This window comes from Paralichthys olivaceus, chromosome 2 (assembly GCF_024713975.1).
Source record: "Paralichthys olivaceus isolate ysfri-2021 chromosome 2, ASM2471397v2, whole genome shotgun sequence".
Lineage (NCBI taxonomy): Eukaryota > Metazoa > Chordata > Actinopteri > Pleuronectiformes > Paralichthyidae > Paralichthys > Paralichthys olivaceus.
Genome location: NC_091094.1, coordinates 1,409,015 through 1,429,984, shown reverse-complemented (window position 1 = coordinate 1,429,984; position 20,970 = coordinate 1,409,015). Strand labels below are relative to the sequence as shown.

The 20,970-nt window shown below is 42.1% G+C and overlaps 1 protein-coding gene and 1 long non-coding RNA gene across 2 annotated transcripts in view; both read right to left on the bottom strand.

The window, feature by feature from the left end:
• Positions 1-20,970, bottom strand: part of LOC138405623 (NACHT, LRR and PYD domains-containing protein 5-like) — a 224,199-nt gene that overhangs the window by 34,807 nt on the left and 168,422 nt on the right. Inside the window, exons 18-21 of the mRNA XM_069515397.1 lie at positions 10,072-10,245; positions 9,519-9,692; positions 6,484-6,657; positions 3,443-3,616 (exon numbers count right to left, since the gene is read on the bottom strand). Of these exons, the coding sequence (XP_069371498.1) occupies positions 3,443-3,616; positions 6,484-6,657; positions 9,519-9,692; positions 10,072-10,245 (696 nt within the window). The remainder of the gene's footprint in view (positions 1-3,442; positions 3,617-6,483; positions 6,658-9,518; positions 9,693-10,071; positions 10,246-20,970) is intronic.
• Positions 19,869-20,338, bottom strand: LOC138405842 (uncharacterized). The gene is made up of 2 exons (XR_011239510.1): positions 20,238-20,338; positions 19,869-20,056 (listed from the first exon to the last, which is right to left on the bottom strand). It is a non-coding gene; the product is annotated as an uncharacterized lncRNA (long non-coding RNA).

Sequence of the window (20,970 nt, the reverse complement as noted above, 5' to 3'; positions counted from 1 at the left end):
TCACACAAGTTATACAATCACCTAATACTGCTTGTTACACACAGAATATATGGTTTGATTCGTAATTACATTCACAAACTTATTGTAATCAGTAGTAAATCATGTTTCAATCACACCTTAGTTTGTAGTGCAGATTCTTAAAGGTATACAGTGACATTCATAAGTGACATGGTTTAATGGCCAAAAATTATACTACATGTCCTCAGAGTCCGTGCAGACAGTGTGTGTCCTCAGAGACAGTGTGTGTCCTCAGAGTTAGTGTGTGTCCTCAGAGACAGTGTGTGTCCTCAGTGTGTGTCCTCAGAGACAGTGTGTGTCCTCAGAGACAGTGTGTGTCCTCAGTGTGTGTCCTCAGAGACAGTGTGTGTCCTCAGTGTGTGTCCTCAGAGTCCGTGCAGACAGTGTGTGTCCTCAGAGACAGTGTGTCCTCAGTGTGTGTCCTCAGAGACAGTGCAGACAGACACCACATCCTGGGATTCAAAGGTTTCTCATCAAGAGGCTTCTTCACTTCACGTCCCCTCGTCTTTAGTAAACAACAGATTCAGATCTCGTGGCTCTGAATTATTTTTTTCATTCACCCGATATTTTATCGCGGTCACGTAATATATATTTTACCAGATGCCAACAGGGGGCGCTGTAACTTCCACAGAGACACAACCCCAGATGTTGTCCCAGCTGTTCTTCTGCATTTAGCAGCTGGAACTGAGTGTCTTTGATTCTGGATCATGTTGGTTCTCCTCTGATCTTTATCAGAACCTGTTTGGTCCTCGTTGTAAAACCCTTTCATGTAACACTGATTCATGTCATTTGTAAATCAAACAAACACGCAGAGCCACAAACAGACATTGAAGAAAAAAGGAGGTTTGCACCTGAAGCATTTTCCAAACTCAAACTACAGCAAACTGAATTCATACGATGAAATTCATGTGTCTGACTCAAAGTGATTTAAATGGGTTTCACTTTGTGTCCAACTAAATCAACGTGTGATGTGAATCCAGGAACTTGAAGCAAACAGACAGGATGTGGTTATACACACATGGACATATACTGAGGGACAAAGGTGGACAATGATAAAGACAGACTTAGATACACTAGATGTGACTCTGTATCGAGGGTTTATATATTCTGCTGGGTGTCATTTCAATAAACACATTCTTCGTGTGAATAAACACAATCCATAACGAGGGACAAGATTTTGGGGCAAGAAGGTTCGTGGTTTGAATCCCGGTTCAGATGCGGTGTCTCTGTGTGCAGTTTGCATGTTCTCCCCGTGTTTTCTCCAGGTGCTCCGGCTTCATCTCACAGTCCAAACACATGCAGATGAGGGGTTGGGTGAATTGGAGACTACACACAAGCTGCTGCTGCTTCAGCCTCTGGATCATCAGGACACAGCTCAGCCTCCGTCCACACACACTGTCCTCTTCACACTGTCCTCTTCACACTGTCCTCTTCACACTCACCTTTACAAAGATCACAGTCTCCATCTGTTGAGAGAAGAAGACATCAGTGTTTACAGAGACTCACTTCATCAGCTGTGAGTCAGTGATGCAGCACATCCAGTATAAAGAGCAGCAGGGACTTCAGTCCTGTTCAGAGGTGGAGCAGCTTCCTCTCTGCTTCATGTTCACGTGTTGGAATGAACACGCTAAGAGCTGCACACACTTTGACCATCACGTGTGTTTCCTCTGCATGTGAAAGTGCAGAGTGGACAATTGAGAGGTGGATTTCCTGCTGTTACAGGTGAAGACATGTTTCACTGTGTGTTGATGAACATGTGCTTCTGACAAACTGTCAGTGGACAGATGAGACAGATGGACAGATGAGACAGATGGACAGATGAGACAGATGGACAGATGGACAGATGAGACAGATGGACCTCAGCAGAGCTTCTGCTCTGTAGAGACAGCTCATGGTTACCATGGTGATGATGCTTCTCTGAGGCTTCAGTCACACTGATCTCAGAGCTGTGACAAAGAGCCAACTGATCAGTTGTTCACTGATGAAGTGAGAGAACAAAGTGTCTCAGATCAGATGAAGACGTCTCTGCTCATCATGTGAGGCTGTCAGCTGTGGTCCAGCTTCACTTCCTGTTCACATGAAAACAGCAACAACTGTCGTCTTCACATCAATCAAATGATCACAACCGGCTTCTGGCTCGTCTGATTGGCCGACTGTTGTCTCTCTGTGTTTCTGTCCAATCCTGAAGTCTGTCATCGTTGTCCTCTCACAGCTTCACTGAGGAAACACTGAGGCCTGAACTACGAAGACACTTCAACATGTCCACACAACAGTGTAGTTACTTTGCTCAGTGGGCGGAGCTTTTAAACAGGTTGATCTCCAACTTCACCTGCTCCGGAGCATGTTAGCCGTCCATCATCAGTTACCATGGTGATTTACCCTGATGAGAAGTGAACGAGCTTCGTAGGACTGAAAAAACTAAACCTGAAGTCAACCTGATAACCACAAATCCTGCTTCTGGTCCAGACCCTGGATCTTCACTGTGATACTGACTGTGTTTAGTAAAATACTGATGAAAGCAGCGTGGACTGACTCCAACCATCTACTGACCTCAGAGTCTCCAGTGGACAGGTTGGACTCTGTAGAAGACCACACAGCTCCTTCACTCCTGAGTCCTGCAGCTCGTTGAAGCTCAGATCCAGTTCTCTCAGATGAGAGGGGTTTGACCTCAGAGCTGAAGCCAGAGAAGAACAGCTGATCTCTGACAGTCTGCAGCTCCTCAACCTGAAGAAAGAATAAAACTTAACTGTAAATGAATCTGAGTTCATGTGTGAAAATAACAGATATTCATGTCAGCACAGACTCATAACATGGAAGATAAATATGAAATCAGACATGTTGGACTAAAGACGAGTCCTGATTCAGTAACAATAGATTATTTGGACACGGAGACTCAACCTGGATAAAGAAATGTGAATATTTGAATGTGTCTCCTGTTATTGTGGATCGTCATCATGTCAACACAGACTCTCAACATGCTGCTGACCTCAGTCCAGTCTGTGACCTGAAGATAAATATCACATCAGACATGTTGGACCATTGTTTCATTCATCACCTTCTTCTCTGTGTGTTTGGTCACTGAGTAGGTTTGTGTCATTAAACACTGTTTAAAGTAGAGATGGCTCCTGACAGTCACTTCCTGTTTGGTTCTATACTCATCAACTGTCCAACGTGCTTCAATAAGAACGTGTCTCATTGTTGAGAACCTGAGGAGGACGAGTGCTCGGCCTCTGTCCACATGTTACTCACTGACACTTTATGAATGGAGTTGGGCTGATGAGGTGGACGTGACTGACAGGCTGGGTGAGGGACAGATGACTGAGGGACAGTGAGCAGAGCAGAACTGAGACAGTTCAATTTAAATAAATGACCAAATAAGAAAGAACTTTAGAAAAGTGAACATTCAAGGATTTAAGGACCTGACCTCAGAGTCTCCAGTCGACAGGTTGGACTCTGTAGAAGACCACACAGCTCCTTCACTCCTGAGTCCTGCAGCTCATTGAAGCTCAGATCCAGTTCTCTCAGATGAGAGGGGTTTGACCTCAGAGCTGAAGCCAGAGAAGAACAGCTGATCTCTGACAGTCTGCAGTCCTTCAACCTGAAGAAAGAATAAAACTTAACTGTAAATGAATCTGAGTTCATGTGTGAAAATAACAGATATTCATGTCAGCACAGACTCATAACATGGAAGATAAATATGAAATCAGACATGTTGGACTAAAGACGAGTCCTGATTCAGTAACAATAGATTATTTGGACCCGGTCTCTGTCCTGCAGATCAGTTTATGAAATCCAGAACTAAACACAGATGAGTTTTAACAAGTAGCTGAATATTTAAAATGTCCCAGATTAATGAATGAATGGATCCAAGTTATGTCTGAAGAGGAATTATGTTCAATGAGTATTAAATGAAGCGTTCGGGCATAGCTTCACTTGACAACAAATGACGTCATGAGGTCAAAGGGCAAACTCCGCTAGGGTACGCTCGTTTACATTCCCCGGGCGGTCCGGGGGTTTACGTTACCACTATATAGTCTATGCATAATATGTCAATGATCTCCGGCTATGGCCATGATCCAAACCTGTGACTCTCTCTCTCTCTCTCTCTTTATGTTGTGACGGCCCATTAAGTACATTTGCAGGTATTTTCTTTATCTAATATATTTTATTTTATTGGATTGTTTATTAAAAACAAAGGGGGGGGGGCTCTACCTTATGTTGATTCTCTATCAGATAATTGAATCACTAGTTTAATAGACTGATTATAGCTCAAATACTTTTCTATCAAAGAGACAGTGGCTGAGACCAAGAGTGTGATCTCAGAAAAAGCTTGGAAGCTTTGGGAGTCTTGTGTTTTTCTTTAGAGAATGACACTGAGGATAATGGGGAGGTTGGGGTTGATGTGTTCATTGTTTGTGTTGAAGGTTTTATCTGTATTCACTTGGTCATGTTTGAACGTACTAAGGTCGACTAGAGTTACACAGCTAACTCAGATACATCACAAAAGGTATAAAATGATCCTTCACATTTTCTTCTTCCATAAACTCTGATGGCAACACCTGCTCCCTCAACTTCAGGGAGAAACGGCTGCCACATGAATCTAATCAGCTGGAATGTTCGGGGACTTAACCATCCAATCAAACGTCATCAAGTATTCTCTCATCTCTTACACCTTAAAGTCAACATTGCATTTCTTCAACAAACTCAGCTAAAAATAGAGATCACCCGAAAATGAAGAAAGATTGTGTTGGACAAATGTTCCAGTCTAAATTCAACAGTAAAGCTAGGGGTACTGCTATTTTGATTCATAAATCAGCTCCATTGATTGTCTCCCATGTAGTAGCTGACCCAAATGGCCGTTATGTAATTGTAACTGGCTCTTTATTTAACGCCCTTTACTCTTAGCTAATGTATACGCCCCCAACTGGGACGATAGTGATTCTTTCAGAAACGTTCTTCACTCATTACCTGGTATTAACACTCACTCATTATTACTTGGGGAGACATGAATACTATCATGGACCCTACACTTGACCGCTCTTCCACAAGACCGTCACCACTCTCAAAGTCTGCTCTGGTTCTGCAGTCGTATCTGGAGACCGATGGGGTCGTTGACGCACGGCCACTTCTTTATCCATCAGACAACACTGGTTTTTCTCTCCTGTACATCAAACATACTCGTGCATCCATGACTTTTTGGTTGATAAAAAGTGATTATCTCAGGTAAAAGCATGCACGTATAATAGTATTGTAATATCTGATCATAGCCCTCTGGTGTTAGAGCTCAGCTTTCCTCATCAAAATTCTATTTACTCATGGAGGCTTAACCCTCTCCTGCTATCTGATGAAGGATTTCTCCAGTACATCTCCAAACAGATGGACCTTGTTCTAAACACAATAACAGAGGACATGTGGCAGTCTGTCCTTCATAGAGTACGTTCTTCCTCCATCTGTGCCAGACATGGACTCCTACAATTGAAGGTTCTACATGGCTTCATTTGTCAAAGGAAACATGAGCAAAGATTGATCCAGGGTTAGAGCCCTTATGCAACAGATGTAAGGCAGACACAGGTTCCCTCATTCATACTTTTTGGACTTGTCCAAATCTTCACAATTATTGGACGTCTATATTTGAGACATTCTCTGAGGTGTTTGGACTCAATTTAACCCCTCCCCCTTTGATTGCAATTTCTGGAGGAGTTTCTGAAGACGCTCTCCTTCCCAAACATTACTCCAATGCTATTGCTTTCGCCTCCCTAATTGCTCAGAGACTTCTCCTTGTGAAATGGAAGCAGGAGGCCTCTCCCACTCATGTGCTATGGACCACAGAACTTCTGAAGTTTTACATCTGGAGAAAATAAGGTGGACGTTAGGTGGTTCAACAGGTACATTGGATAAGACATGGCAACCATTTCTAGCACACATGAAGACGCTAAAGCTGTGTACCCTTCTGTGACTGATTTGTGTTTGAACCAAGGTGTAAAACATTTGACATGGAGACAGCTGTGATTGACATATATGTCTTCCTCTTTACTGGATTGTATGGACATTTGCTCATTATCATTTGTTGTTGTTTTGCCTGAAGTTTTTCTTGTGAAAGTTGACATTTGACTTCATTTCATGTTATTGTTTATCCTTTTGTTTTGTTTGTTCATCTTTTTATTTACAGATATTATTGTCACTATTACTATTGTTTTGTTTGTTTGTTTGTTTCTATTTGTTGTGTATGAGATGTTTTTTGTTTTCGGGGGGAGGGACATGTAGAGGGGAGGGGACGAAGATGCATCAGACACACCTCTGTATTAGCATTTAGCACTTACTGGATTACAAAGCTGCTGTATGTTGTTGATAAAAAAGAAAATAAGATTATTAAAAAAATAATACAATGAGTATTAAATGAGATGAACTGTGTATAAATGCTGTGTTATAGATATGAGATCTACAAAAGTCAGTCAGTGAACTGACCTCAGAGTCTCCAGTGGACAGGTTGGACTCTGTAGAAGACCACACAGCTCCTTCACTCCTGAGTCCTGCAGCTCGTTGTTACTCAGATCCAGTTCTCTCAGATGAGAGGGGTTTGACCTCAGAGCTGAAGCCAGAGAAGAACAGCTGATCTCTGACAGACTGCAGAGACTCAACCTGAAGAAAGAATAAAACTTAACTGTAAATGAATCTGAGTTCATGTGTGAAAATAACAGATATTCATGTCAGCACAGACTCATAACATGGAAGATAAATATGAAATCAGACATGTTGGACTAAAGACGAGTCCTGATTCAGTAACAATAGATTATTTGGACCCGGTCTCTGTCCTGCAGATCAGTTTATGAAATCCAGAACTAAACACAGATGAGTTTTAACAAGTAGCTGAATATTTAAAATGTCCCAGATTAATGAATGAATGGATCCAAGTTATGTCTGAAGAGGAATTATGTTCAATGAGTATTAAATGAAGCGTTCGGGCATAGCTTCACTTGACAACAAATGACGTCATGAGGTCAAAGGGCAAACTCCGCTAGGGTACGCTCGTTTACATTCCCCGGGCGGTCCGGGGGTTTACGTTACCACTATATAGTCTATGCATAATATGTTAATGATCTCCGGCTATGGCCATGATCCAAACCTGTGACTCTCTCTCTCTCTCTTTATGTTGTGACGGCCCATTAAGTACATTTGCAGGTATTTTCTTTATCTAATATATTTTATTTTATTGGATTGTTTATTAAAAACAAAGGGGGGGGGGGGTTCTACCTTATGTTGATTCTCTATCAGATAATTGAATCACTAGTTTAATAGACTGATTATAGCTCAAATACTTTTCTATCAAAGAGACAGTGGCTGAGACCAAGAGTGTGATCTCAGAAAAAGCTTGGAAGCTTTGGGAGTCTTGTGTTTTTCTTTAGAGAATGACACTGAGGATAATGGGGAGGTTGGGGTTGATGTGTTCATTGTTTGTGTTGAAGGTTTTATCTGTATTTACTTGGTCATGTTTGAACGTACTAAGGTCGACTAGAGTTACACAGCTAACTCAGATACATCACAAAAGGTATAAAATGATCCTTCACATTTTCTTCTTCCATAAACTCTGATGGCAACACCTGCTCCCTCAACTTCAGGGAGAAACGGCTGCCACATGAATCTAATCAGCTGGAATGTTCGGGGACTTAACCATCCAATCAAACGTCATCAAGTATTCTCTCATCTCTTACACCTTAAAGTCAACATTGCATTTCTTCAACAAACTCAGCTAAAAATAGAGATCACCCGAAAATGAAGAAAGATTGTGTTGGACAAATGTTCCAGTCTAAATTCAACAGTAAAGCTAGGGGTACTGCTATTTTGATTCATAAATCAGCTCCATTGATTGTCTCCCATGTAGTAGCTGACCCAAATGGCCGTTATGTAATTGTAACTGGCTCTTTATTTAACGCCCTTTACTCTTAGCTAATGTATACGCCCCCAACTGGGACGATAGTGATTCTTTCAGAAACGTTCTTCACTCATTACCTGGTATTAACACTCACTCATTATTACTTGGGGAGACATGAATACTATCATGGACCCTACACTTGACCGCTCTTCCACAAGACCGTCACCACTCTCAAAGTCTGCTCTGGTTCTGCAGTCGTATCTGGAGACCGATGGGGTCGTTGACGCATGGCCACTTCTTTATCCATCAGACAACACTGGTTCTTCTCTCCTGTACATCAAACATACTCGTGCATCCATGACTTTTTGGTTGATAAAAAGTGATTATCTCAGGTAAAAGCATGCACGTATAATAGTATTGTAATATCTGATCATAGCCCTCTGGTGTTAGAGCTCAGCTTTCCTCATCAAAATTCTATTTACTCATGGAGGCTTAACCCTCTCCTGCTATCTGATGCAGGATTTCTCCAGTACATCTCCAAACAGATGGACCTTGTTCTAAACACAATAACAGAGGACATGTGGCAGTCTGTCCTTCATAGAGTACGTTCTTCCTCCATCTGTGACAGACATGGACTCCTACAATTGAAGGTTCTACATGGCTTCATTTGTCAAAGGAAACATGAGCAAAGATTGATCCAGGGTTAGAGCCCTTATGCAACAGATGTAAGGCAGACACAGGTTCCCTCATTCATACTTTTTGGACTTGTCCAAATCTTCACAATTATTGGACATCTATATTTGAGACATTCTCTGAGGTGTTTGGACTCAATTTAACCCCTCCCCCTTTGATTGTAATTCTGGAGGAGTTTCTGAAGACGCTCTCCTTCCCAAACATTACTCCAATGCTATTGCTTTCGCCTCCCTAATTGCTCGGAGACTTCTCCTTGTGAAATGGAAGCAGGAGGCCTCTCCCACTCATGTGCTATGGACTCCAGAACTTCTGAAGTTTTTACATCTGGAGAAAATAAGGTGGACGTTAGGTGGTTCAACAGGTACATTGGATAAGACGTGGCAACCATTTCTAGCACACATGAAGACGCTAAAGCTGTGTACCCTTCTGTGACTGATTTGTGTTTGAACCAAGGTGTAAAACATTTGACATGGAGACAGCTGTGATTGACATATATGTCTTCCTCTTTACTGGATTGTATGGACATTTGCTCATTATCATTTGTTGTTGTTTTGCCTGAAGTTTTTCTTGTGAAAGTTGACATTTGACTTCATTTCCTGTTATTGTTTATCCTTTTGTTTTGTTTGTTCATCTTTTTATTTAGAGATATTATTGTCACTATTACTATTGTTTTGTTTGTTTGTTTCTATTTGTTGTGTATGAGATGTTTTTTGTTTTCAGGGGGAGGGACATGTAGAGGGGAGGGGACGAAGATGCAACAGACACACCTCTGTATTAGCATTTAGCACTTACTGGATTACAAAGCTGCTGTATGTTGTTGATAAAAAAGAAAAGAAAATTATAAATAAAATAATACAATGAGTATTAAATGAGATAAACTGTGTATAAATGCTGTGTTATAGATATGAGATCTACAAAAGTCAGTCAGTGAACTGACCTCAGAGTCTCCAGTGGACAGGTTGGACTCTGTAGAAGACCACACAGCTCCTTCACTCCTGAGTCCTGCAGCTCGTTGTTACTCAGATCCAGTTCTCTCAGATGAGAGGGGTTTGACCTCAGAGCTGAAGCCAGAGAAGAACAGCTGATCTCTGACAGACTGCAGCTCTTCAACCTGAAGAAAGAATAAAACTTAACTGTAAATGAATCTGAGTTCATGTGTGAAAATAACAGATATTCATGTCAGCACAGACTCATAACATGGAAGATAAATATGAAATCAGACATGTTGGACTAAAGACGAGTCCTGATTCAGTAACAATAGATTATTTGGACCCGGTCTCTGTCCTGCAGATCAGTTTATGAAATCCAGAACTAAACACAGATGAGTTTTAACAAGCAGCTGAGTATTTAAAATGTCACAGATGAATGAATGAATGGATTCAAGTTATGTCTGAAGAGGAATTATGTTCAATTAATATTAAATGAGATGAACTGTGTATAAATGCTGTGTTATAGATATGAGATCTATAAAAGTCAGTCAGTGAACTGACCTCAGAGTCTCCAGTGGACAGGTTGGACTCTGTAGAAGACCACACAGCTCCTTCACTCCTGAGTCCTGCAGCTCGTTGTCACTCAGATCCAGTTCTCTCAGATGAGAGGGGTTTGACCTCAGAGCTGAAGCCAGAGAAGAACAGCTGATCTCTGACAGACTGCAGAGACTCAACCTGAAGAAAGAATAAAACTTAACTGTAAATGAATCTGAGTTCATGTGTGAAAATAACAGATATTCATGTCAGCACAGACTCATAACATGGAAGAGAAATATGAAATCAGACATGTTGGACTAAAGACGAGTCCTGATTCAGTAACAACAGATTATTTGGACCCGGTCTCTGTCCTGCAGATCAGTTTATGAAATCCAGAACTAAACACAGATGAGTTTTAACAAGTAGCTGAATATTTAAAATGTCCCAGATTAATGAATGAATGGATTCAAGTTATGTCTGAAGAGGAATTATGTTCAATGAGTATTAAATGAAGCGTTCGGGCATAGCTTCACTTGACAACAAATGACGTCATGAGGTCAAAGGGCAAACTCCGCTAGGGTACGCTCGTTTACATTCCCCGGGCGGTCCGGGGGTTTACGTTACCACTATATAGTCTATGCATAATATGTCAATGATCTCCGGCTATGGCCATGATCCAAACCTGTGACTCTCTCTCTCTCTCTTTATGTTGTGACGGCCCATTAAGTACATTTGCAGGTATTTTCTTTATCTAATATATTTTATTTTATTGGATTGTTTATTAAAAACAAAGGGGGGGGGGTTCTACCTTATGTTGATTCTCTATCAGATAATTGAATCACTAGTTTAATAGACTGATTATAGCTCAAATACTTTTCTATCAAAGAGACAGTGGCTGAGACCAAGAGTGTGATCTCAGAAAAAGCTTGGAAGCTTTGGGAGTCTTGTGTTTTTCTTTAGAGAATGACACTGAGGATAATGGGGAGGTTGGGGTTGATGTGTTCATTGTTTGTGTTGAAGGTTTTATTTGTATTCACTTGGTCATGTTTGAACGTACTAAGCTCGACTAGAGTTACACAGCTAACTCAGATACATCACAAAAGGTATAAAATGATCCTTCACATTTTCTTCTTCCATAAACGCTGATGGCAACACCTGCTCCCTCAACTTCAGGGAGAAACGGCTGCCACATGAATCTAATCAGCTGGAATGTTCGGGGACTTAACCATCCAATCAAACGTCATCAAGTATTCTCTCATCTCTTACACCTTAAAGTCAACATTGCATTTCTTCAACAAACTCAGCTAAAAATAGAGATCACCTGAAAATGAAGAAAGATTGTGTTGGACAAATGTTCCAGTCTAAATTCAACAGTAAAGCTAGGGGTACTGCTATTTTGATTCATAAATCAGCTCCATTGATTGTCTCCCATGTAGTAGCTGACCCAAATTAAAAAAATAATGAAGCCTAGAACCAGGTATGGACAGGCCTCTGACACAGGAGTCGTTCCCTGGACCTCAGGATGCTCTGACTATGTACAACTATGAATGAACTACATGACGATGCCTAAACGAACACACACACAAGCACAGCCTGGACTCATCTCACATTCATCATTAATTACTCTTGAATACAAACTACATCCTGCCGAAAAGCAAGACAAGACTAATTCAAATGGAATGAATCTAAATGTGTTCACGTTGGTACTAAAAAATATATCTACTGCTATTCTAACATGGCCACAGACTCCTGTGTCAGAGGCCTGTCCATACCTGGTTCTAGGCTTCATTATTTTTTTAATTGTTAATTTTTTGGTTCTGGTAACCTGCCCGAAGCCTCCAGCCTCCAGCAGGAGCCCCTGTGACCTGGACGGGACACCGCTGTTAGCATTAGCCGCTCAGCGGGGCCTGTTCAGGAAGCAGGCGGGAGCTTTTATTTTCCATATCAGGATGCCCCAGGAAATCGGTAAAGAGTCTCCAGTTGGTCCAAAATGCTGCAGCACGAGTGCTGACAGGAACTAGAAGGAGAGATCATATTACTCCTGTCTTGGCTTCTCTACACTGACTCCCTGTAAGATTCAGAATAGATTTCAAAATCCTGCTCCTCACATTTAAAGCTCTTAACAATCAAGCTCTTCATATCTCAAAGAGCTGATAACACCATATTATCCAAAGAGATCACTTCAGTCACAAAACACAGGCTCTCTTGTGGTTCTAGAGTCAGTAAGAGCAGAACAGGAGGTAGAACCTTCAGCTACCAGGCTCCTCTCCTGTGGAACCAGCTCCCACTCTGGGTTCAGGAGGCAGACACCATCTCAGCATTAAAGTTAAAGTGAAAACGTTCCTCTTTGATAAAGTCTATAGTTCTGGATCAGGTCCTGACCCATCACTTAGTTAAGCTGCTGTAGGTCTAGACTGCTGGGGGAACTCCCATCATGCACTGAGCACCTCTCCACTTCTCTCTGTCTCTCTGCCCCCCCACATTCATTCATTCATTTATTTTAATACATTTCAATGACTGTTTCACTTTGTCCTCCCATAGTCTCTCTCTCTCTTTTTCTCTCTCATCTCAGAAATCTCTGACCCCTGAACCTCAGGACAACAACTTTTACTATTACTAATTACAATATCTCAGTAATTCATTATGATATCAAATGTGTCTGTTATCAATAATAATTAATAGTCTTTACACTGTTGTTCACATTTTAACAAGTCAGATCTGATGCCTGATGGTGCTCAAGTGTCCCCGGTCTTTCTCGCCCCCCCTCTCCCCTACTTCCCCCTCCCCACTATCCCTCTCTCTCCTCTCCTCCCCCCATTTTCTTTGCTCACCCCAACCGGTGGAGGCAGATGTCTCCACATTGAGTCTGGTTCTAGAGGCTTCTCTCTGTTAATGAGGGAGTTTTTCCTCCACAGTCTCAAAGTGCTGCTCATTGTGGGAACTGTTGGGTTTCTCTAGATTTAATATGATGTTGAGGTCTTCACCTTCTATGTACAGTGCCTTAAGATATGTATATTATGATTTGGTGCTATACAAATAAAATTGAACTAAATTGAATTGAGTTGTTGTGTATGATAAGATTTTTGTTTTCGGGGGGAGGAACATGTAGAGGGGAGGGGACGGAAATGCAACAGACACACCTCTGTATTAGCATTTAGCACTTACTGGATTACAAAGCTGCTGTATGTTGTTGATAAAAAAGGAAATAAAATAATTTAAAAAATAATACAATGAGTATTAAATGAGATGAACTGTGTATAAATGCTGTGTTATAGATATGAGATCTACAAAAGTCAGTCAGTGAACTGACCTCAGAGTCTCCAGTGGACAGGTTGGACTCTGTAGAAGACCACACAGCTCCTTCACTCCTGAGTCCTGCAGCTTGTTGTATCTCAGATCCAGTTCTCTCAGATGAGAGGGGTTTGACCTCAGAGCTGAAGCCAGAGAAGAACAGCTGATCTCTGACAGACTGCAGCCCTTCAACCTGAAGAAAGAATAAAACTTAACTGTAAATGAATCTGAGTTCATGTGTGAAAATAACAGATATTCATGTCAGCACAGACTCATAACATGGAAGATAAATATGAAATCAGACATGTTGGACTAAAGACGAGTCCTGATTCAGTAACAATAGATTATTTGGACACGGAGACTCAACCTGGATAAAGAAATGTGAATATTTGAATGTGTCCTCCTGTTATTGTGGATCGTCATCATGTCAACACAGACTCTCAACATGCTGCTGACCTCAGTCCAGTCTGTGACCTGAAGATAAATATCACATCAGACATGTTGGACCATTGTTTCATTCATCACCTTCTTCTCTGTGTGTTTGGTCACTGAGTAGGTTTGTGTCATTAAACACTGTTTAAAGTAGAGATGGCTCCTGACAGTCACTTCCTGTTTGGTTCTATACTCATCAACTGTCCAACGTGCTTCAATAAGAACGTGTCTTATTGTTGAGAACCTGAGGAGGACGAGTGCTCGGTCTCTGTCCACATGTTACTCACTGACACTTTATGAATGGAGTTGGGCTGATGAGGTGGACGTGCCTGACAGGCTGGGTGAGGGACAGATGACTGAGGGACAGTGAGCAGAGCAGAACTGAGACAGTTCAATTTAAATAAATGACCAAATAAGAAAGAACTTTAGAAAAGTGAACATTCAAGGATTTAAGGACCTGACCTCAGAGTCTCCAGTCGACAGGTTGGACTCTCCAGTCCAGCACACAGCAGCTTCACTACTGAGTCCTGCAGCTTGTTGTAGCTCAGATCCAGTTCTCTCAGATGTGAGGGGTCTGACTTCAGAGCTGAGGCCACGACTTCACAGTGAATCTGTGAGAGGAAACAACCACCGAGTCTGTAAATAAAGAAAATATCAAATGTGTGAGAATAAAATCAGAAAACACAACATTCATACAAAACGTGATCATGTGACCCTCACCCTGGTTAATCCAGTTTCTGCCTCTTGAACATTTGATCTTAAAAACACCTCAAGAGAATCCTTTCAGATTTGGTACAAGCGTTCATTCAGACTAACAGATGACCTCATTAGCTTCAGGTGGTCAAAGGTCAGAGGTCAAGGACTTGAACATGACGTCTCAAGTCTGTCTTTAGAGAACTTCTTCACATTTTGACCAGTTGGACTCAAAGATCAACTGATTAGATTTCAGTGGTCGAAGGTCAAAGGTTACAGTGACCTCATATTATTGTGAATGCAACATGTCAGTGACCTGCAGGGACTGACTCTGCACTGGTTGGTGGTGGTGCACAGACACAGGATGAGAATTCTAGTTTGAAGAAAGAATAAACTGTTCATGTTTAAAACTTTTCAACTAAGTTCACGTTCATTTGTTCTGTTTTTTATTGGGATGATTTAGACGACAGTTTTTAATCGATGGTGTCGGATCATGAATCCAGATCTTCACTTTAACACGGAGTCCTGCAGTTCACGGTCTCTGAGCAGAAAATGTTGACGAGTCATGTTTCATGTTTAAATGTAGCCTCAGAAACTCTGGAGTGAATCAAACAGACTGAGTTCATCTTTCACCAGCTTCAAGAAAACTTCTAGAACATACTGGATATACAATAATGAGATGAGAATGTATATATACCATATGTACACATGTACTATTGTATACATATATTATACACACACACACTACATGTCTTTGGTTTGTGGATGAAGCTGGAGAACCCAGAGAAAACCCTGCAGACAGGAGGAGAACATCCTCCTCACAGAGAGGCTGCACTAACAGTGTTGACCACTACAACACCATGCTGCCCACAAGAAGGAGAATCATTGAACACTGTGTGTGTTTGACTCATCTACACTGATTCAACATGGTATTGATCATGTCTGGACTCACAGAGCCTTCCTGCAGTTCCTCACAGCTGGGATCAGTCTCCGTCGACCCTGGTCTGATGTGTTGAACTTCTCCAGGTCCAACTCGTCCAGAACCTCCTCTGACATCTGCAGCATGTAGGCCAGAGCTGAGCAGTGGATCCCAGAGAGTTTCTCTTTCGATTTGTTCTCTGACGTCAGGAACTGTTGCATCTGCTGATGTACTGAGTGGTCGTTCATCTCAGTCAGACAGTGGAAGATGTTGATGCTTCTGTCAGGAGAAATGTCATCACTCTGCATCTCCTTCAGGTTGTTGATGATTCTCTGGATGATCTCTGGATTGTTCTCTGTCCGACCCAGCAGGCCTCCTAAGACTCTCTGGTTGGACTTCAGACTGAGGCCGTGAAGGAAGCGAACAAACAGATCCAGATGACCATTTTTACTGGTGAGGGATTTCTCCATGGTTCTCTTCAGGAGGTCATCCAGGGAGAAGGTTCCCCTTGTGTTCCCATATGTTCCCAAGAAGTTTTTGAGTTCTTCTGAGTTCCTCTCGGTGTAACAGTGGAACATGTAGACTGCAGCCAGAAACTCCTGAACGCTCAGATGAACAAAGCAGTAGACTGATTTCTGGAAGATCACACACTCTCTTCTGAAGATCTCAGTACAAACTCCTGAGTACACCGAGGCCTCTGTGACATTAAGACCACACTGCTCCAGGTCTTCTTGGTAGAACATGATGTTTCCTTCCTCCAGATGTTTAAGTGCCAGCCTCCCCAGCTTCAGAAGAACGTCCCTGTCAGCCTCCGTCAGCTGCTGTGGACTCGTCTCATGTCCTCCATGGTACTTGTTGTTCTTCCTCTTTGTCTGAACCAGCAGGAAGTGTGAGTACAGGTCCGTCAGGGTCTTGGGCAGCTCTCCTCTCTGGTCTGTGGTCAACATGTGCTCCAGAACTGTAGCACTGATCCAGCAGAAGACTGGGATTTGACACATGATGTGGAGGCTCCTGGACGTCTTGATGTGTGAGATGATTCTGCTGCTCAGCTCCTCATCACTGAATCTCCTCCTGAAGTACTCCTCCTTCTGGGCGTCAGTGAAGCCTCGTACTTCTGTCACCCTGTCAACACATGTAGGAGGGATCTGATTGGCCGCCGCAGGTCGGGAGGTTATCCAGACGAGAGCCGAGGGAAGCAGATTCCCCTGGATGAGGTTTGTCAGCAGCACGTTGACTGATGACCTCTGTGTGACCTCAGACACGACCTCCCTGTGGTTGAAGTCCAGAGAAAGTCTGCTTTCATCCAGGCCGTCAAAGACGATCACAGGTTCACAGACAGCGAGCGTCTCTGCCGTGAGCTTCTGTAATGTTGGATGGAAAACACGGAGCAGCGTGAGAAGACTGTGCTGCTCGTCTCTCACCAGGTTCAGCTCCCTGAACGAAAGCACAACCAGCAGACCCACATCTTGGTTTTCTAAACCCTCTGCCCAGTCCAGAGTGAACTTCTGCACCGAGAAGGTTTTTCCAACGCCAGCGACGCCGCAGGTCAGGACGACTCTGATGCTGCTCTGCTGGTCAGTGGAGGCTTTAAAGATGTCGTGGCACTTGATGGGAGTGTCGTGGAGGCTCTTCCTCTTGGAAGCCGTCTCAAGCTGCATCACCTCATGTTCAGTATTAACCTCTTCACTCTGTCCCTCTGTGATGTAGAGCTCAGTGTAGATCCTGTTGAGGAGGGTTCTACTTCCTGTTTCCTCAGTTCCTTCAGTCACATGTTCACATCTCCTCCTCAGACTGATCTTATGTTGGTCTAAAACCTCCTGCAGACCCCGATCTGCTGAAAGACAAGAAACAATGTCAGAGACAGAGAATCTGAGAATCTGCTGATTGTTTTCATCAGATACAGAAAAACTAGAGAAATCAAAGCTTTTGAACTTTGTGCTTTTATAACCAAGTGAAATGTTGATGCTGTATGAAGGAACAAAATCAAACATGTGCTGTTGTCAGAAGTGAAGACATCAGCAGACACATGTACAGTGCTGCTCTGACCGGCTGTCTGAGCTCCAGCTCCTCTTCTGGATCTTTGTCCACACTGGGGACAGGAGGAGTCTCCTGAAGAACCAGACTGGTCCCAGTATGAGGTGATGCACTGTCTGCAGAACCAGTGTCCACAGCTGGTGGAGACTGGATCCTTCAGGACGTCCTGACACGAAGCACAGCGGGACGACTGCTCCTCCTCAGAAACATGACTCCTCCTCCTCTCTCTGTGAAGACATGTCCTGATAAGTCAAATGTCACAGTCACAGGTCGTCATCACTTCAAGGAGGTTTTGTTTCCACCCTGTATGTTTGTGTGTTGGTTGGTTGGTTCGTTAGTGGGATTATAAAAACCACTGAACAGATCACCAGTAAACTTGGTGAAGGATGTGTTCTGTGAACCAGATGTTCAGAGGACTGATGTTTATGAGTGAAATGGATCTAGTGAATTTCAAAGTGGTTTCATCAGGAGCGTGTTGGGCCTTGGTGGAGGTCTGAGCTCTTTGAGGGATTCTGAGAGATTAGTCACCAATTTCAATGAAGCTGTGTCCTAATGCAGGGGCCACACTAGAGGAAACTACATCCTCTTCAGATCAGTTCACAGTAGAAACAGTCTCTTACTTTGTGTGTGAGGGTCCAGGTTCATTACTGAACAATGGAGGATGTTCTCTGGACCGGTCACTCTTCAGAGACACACAGCTGAACTCTGGAGACTCTGCTCTGTCCTCTTCCTCCACATCACCACTCATCTTCAGTCTGAGAGGAAAAACCCTGTGATGTCAAACACACAATGAAGCCAGGTGCATAGATTCAGTGTTTCTTCAAATATAACAAATGAACTAGACGATTGTCTAGAGCGGCACTTTGGCAGGGCGGCCAAATGTGAAGAGCTGAGGAACGTGTCAATCAAGCTGCAGCCGCCTCCTTCACTGCCTCCCGCCCCCAGCTCTCAAGAGCCAGTGGTCCATTCAATTTAACTTTATTTAACTCGATCAGAGATTGTCCTCAAATCCATTGAGAGGATACTGCAGCATGTCTAAACAACCGAGATCATGTGGTCGGGAACATAAGAAGACTGTTGAAGTTCATTGTTAAATATATTGATCCCTGCAGTGTTGTGCTCCTTCATATTTGTTCTCAACGCTGAACTGAACAGACGTGAGCAGCGTTCACTCTTGCTCTTGGTTTCCTCATCATCGTATAGACCAGGGGTGAGGAACCTTTTTCACATCAAGGGCCATTTCAATTTGTATAAAGTCCTCCGAGGGCCACACTATTATGAACACATACCTAGGGACGCAAAAAGAGACGGGACAAAAGTCTGTAAGCTCTGTGTTACTCATGAGCTGCATGTCCTCACATGTCAGCCTCACCTGAGGGGAGGTGAGGCTGGAGCTGTTTCTCTGGTGAGGCCTCTGATGCTACGAGGGACTCCTTCACAAACTCTCCTTCCACACGAGGCTTCAGCTTCGTGGTTATTAATTCACTCACCACAAAACCTGCACGTGTAATATTCTCTGTCAGTCTGTGGTCGTGTGAAAGCTGCTTGTTGAGGTTAGCATGACTCAGCTGTAATGGTGCTGGAGATTTCCACACACACACACAGTCAGAGTGCTGTGCTCTAGCACCAGTCTTCAAACTAATGCTCTAATTCTCCTGGTTCAACTATGGTGGGGCTGACCCGTAAGAATCATGTGTGTCTGTTTGTGTCTTTGAGAAATGTTAAAACCATAGACTGTATATGTTTAAACCAAGCGGCAACATCCTGGTTAGCTTAGCTCCGCTAACATCCAGGCAAGATACCAGCAGTAACGGCAATGCTAACGGGAGGGACGGGAGTTATTAACCCGACATGAAGCGTCCACACAGCGGAGAGAGGAGCGTTAGAGTTCATGGTGATAAATCTTTTAAACTGAAGGCGACTGTGTGTTTAGTGAATATCATCAAGTTAGATATTTAACGTTATGTAAAGTTGTTCAGCTCGCCAACCTATTTGACTACGTCACTGTGAGTAACTTCAGTAATAATGTTTTATTAGATTATTGGTTCAGAAATAACGTTAGTGCAGCTGCTGCAGTGTGAAACTTATTAAGCTGAACTTTATTTATGAATGAACAGTTTACCTACCAGGTATAGACCCATAACTTACTAACAATTATTAAGCAAATTATTGCACATGATGCATTACATTATATATGCAATACTTTTAATGTGAAAGAACTCCATACTGCACATTCATTGTAGTAGACTGTTTAATCCCAAACCATATTCAGATACATACTTGAATATCCACAGAATATAAGGACACAGACTTTGTTTGAAAGTAACACGTATCTCTGCAATAATGCCATACTTTTATGTTTCCTGTCATTTTATTAGGGACGGACGAACCTGAGGGACACAGCTGTGCTCACTGTGTTCTGTCTCTTATGGCAAAAAATAAAAGACAACACTTTTTATCTAAGGTTTATCAAATCAGAAAGTAAAAGATGAACATTGTTGTGATAGTGTTAATTTTACCAACCATAATGGATATAGAAATTGACTCAATATTATTAACATGTTGACCAGCCTGAAGCTGCCGATCTCCACCTTGTTGCTGCTGCCACAGTGGATTCTGAGGACATCAGGTGTTGCAGTGCTTCATGAAATGAAAAAAGTCATGTTAAAGGATGTTTTATGCTGAAATCATTGTCACATCTGTAGATATTAAGGAACAGAGGAGAAACATGATAATTTACAGATACTGTACAATACAATAATTACAATAATTTTGACACATGTAATATCAGCTGTGTTAAGCAGCTAAGACAGGTACCTACAGTTTATTCTGTGTTCAGCAGGTGGAAGCTCCACAGATTTCAGCCAAACTGATGTACTAAAAGAAATAAACATTGTATAAATATATAAAATGTCTTTCTACCACATCTGTAATATTAAAGGGTGATGATCTCTCACAGTGCTGTTGATAACAGTCCACATCAAGTCCCTCAACTTCTCACAGTGTTAAAACAGATATATAATATATATACATATATAATAAATATGAGCACTGTTTACAACAGTGGTGTGTGGAGATTATAATCACATCTAAACTGTCATATAATTACACATCTGCACTGAGTCTAATTCACTGTGAATCCATAACAGGCTAAAAAAAGAGGTTGTAATAGTAATGGCGGTTATACAAGTCTGTATCACATGCAGCTTATTAATATTAACTTATTAAAATTACAATCAAATGACAAAACACAACTCTTTACTAAAGCTAGTTAACTTGCTTCAAACTTCAACAGAGGTAAGTTACCCTGAAACTTTACAACAACAAAACCTATTGATTTATTTATTATTATAATCATACCACATATACTTACATTCCTCAAGTGGTTTTTGATGTTATTGAGGTAATTCACCGTTTATTTAACACGTCTAACGAAGTTTGAAGCAAGTTAACTAGCTTTAGTAAAGAGTTGTGTTTTGTCATTTGATTGTAATTTTATAAGTTAATATTAATAAGCTGCATGTGATACAGACTTGTATAACCGCCATTACTAT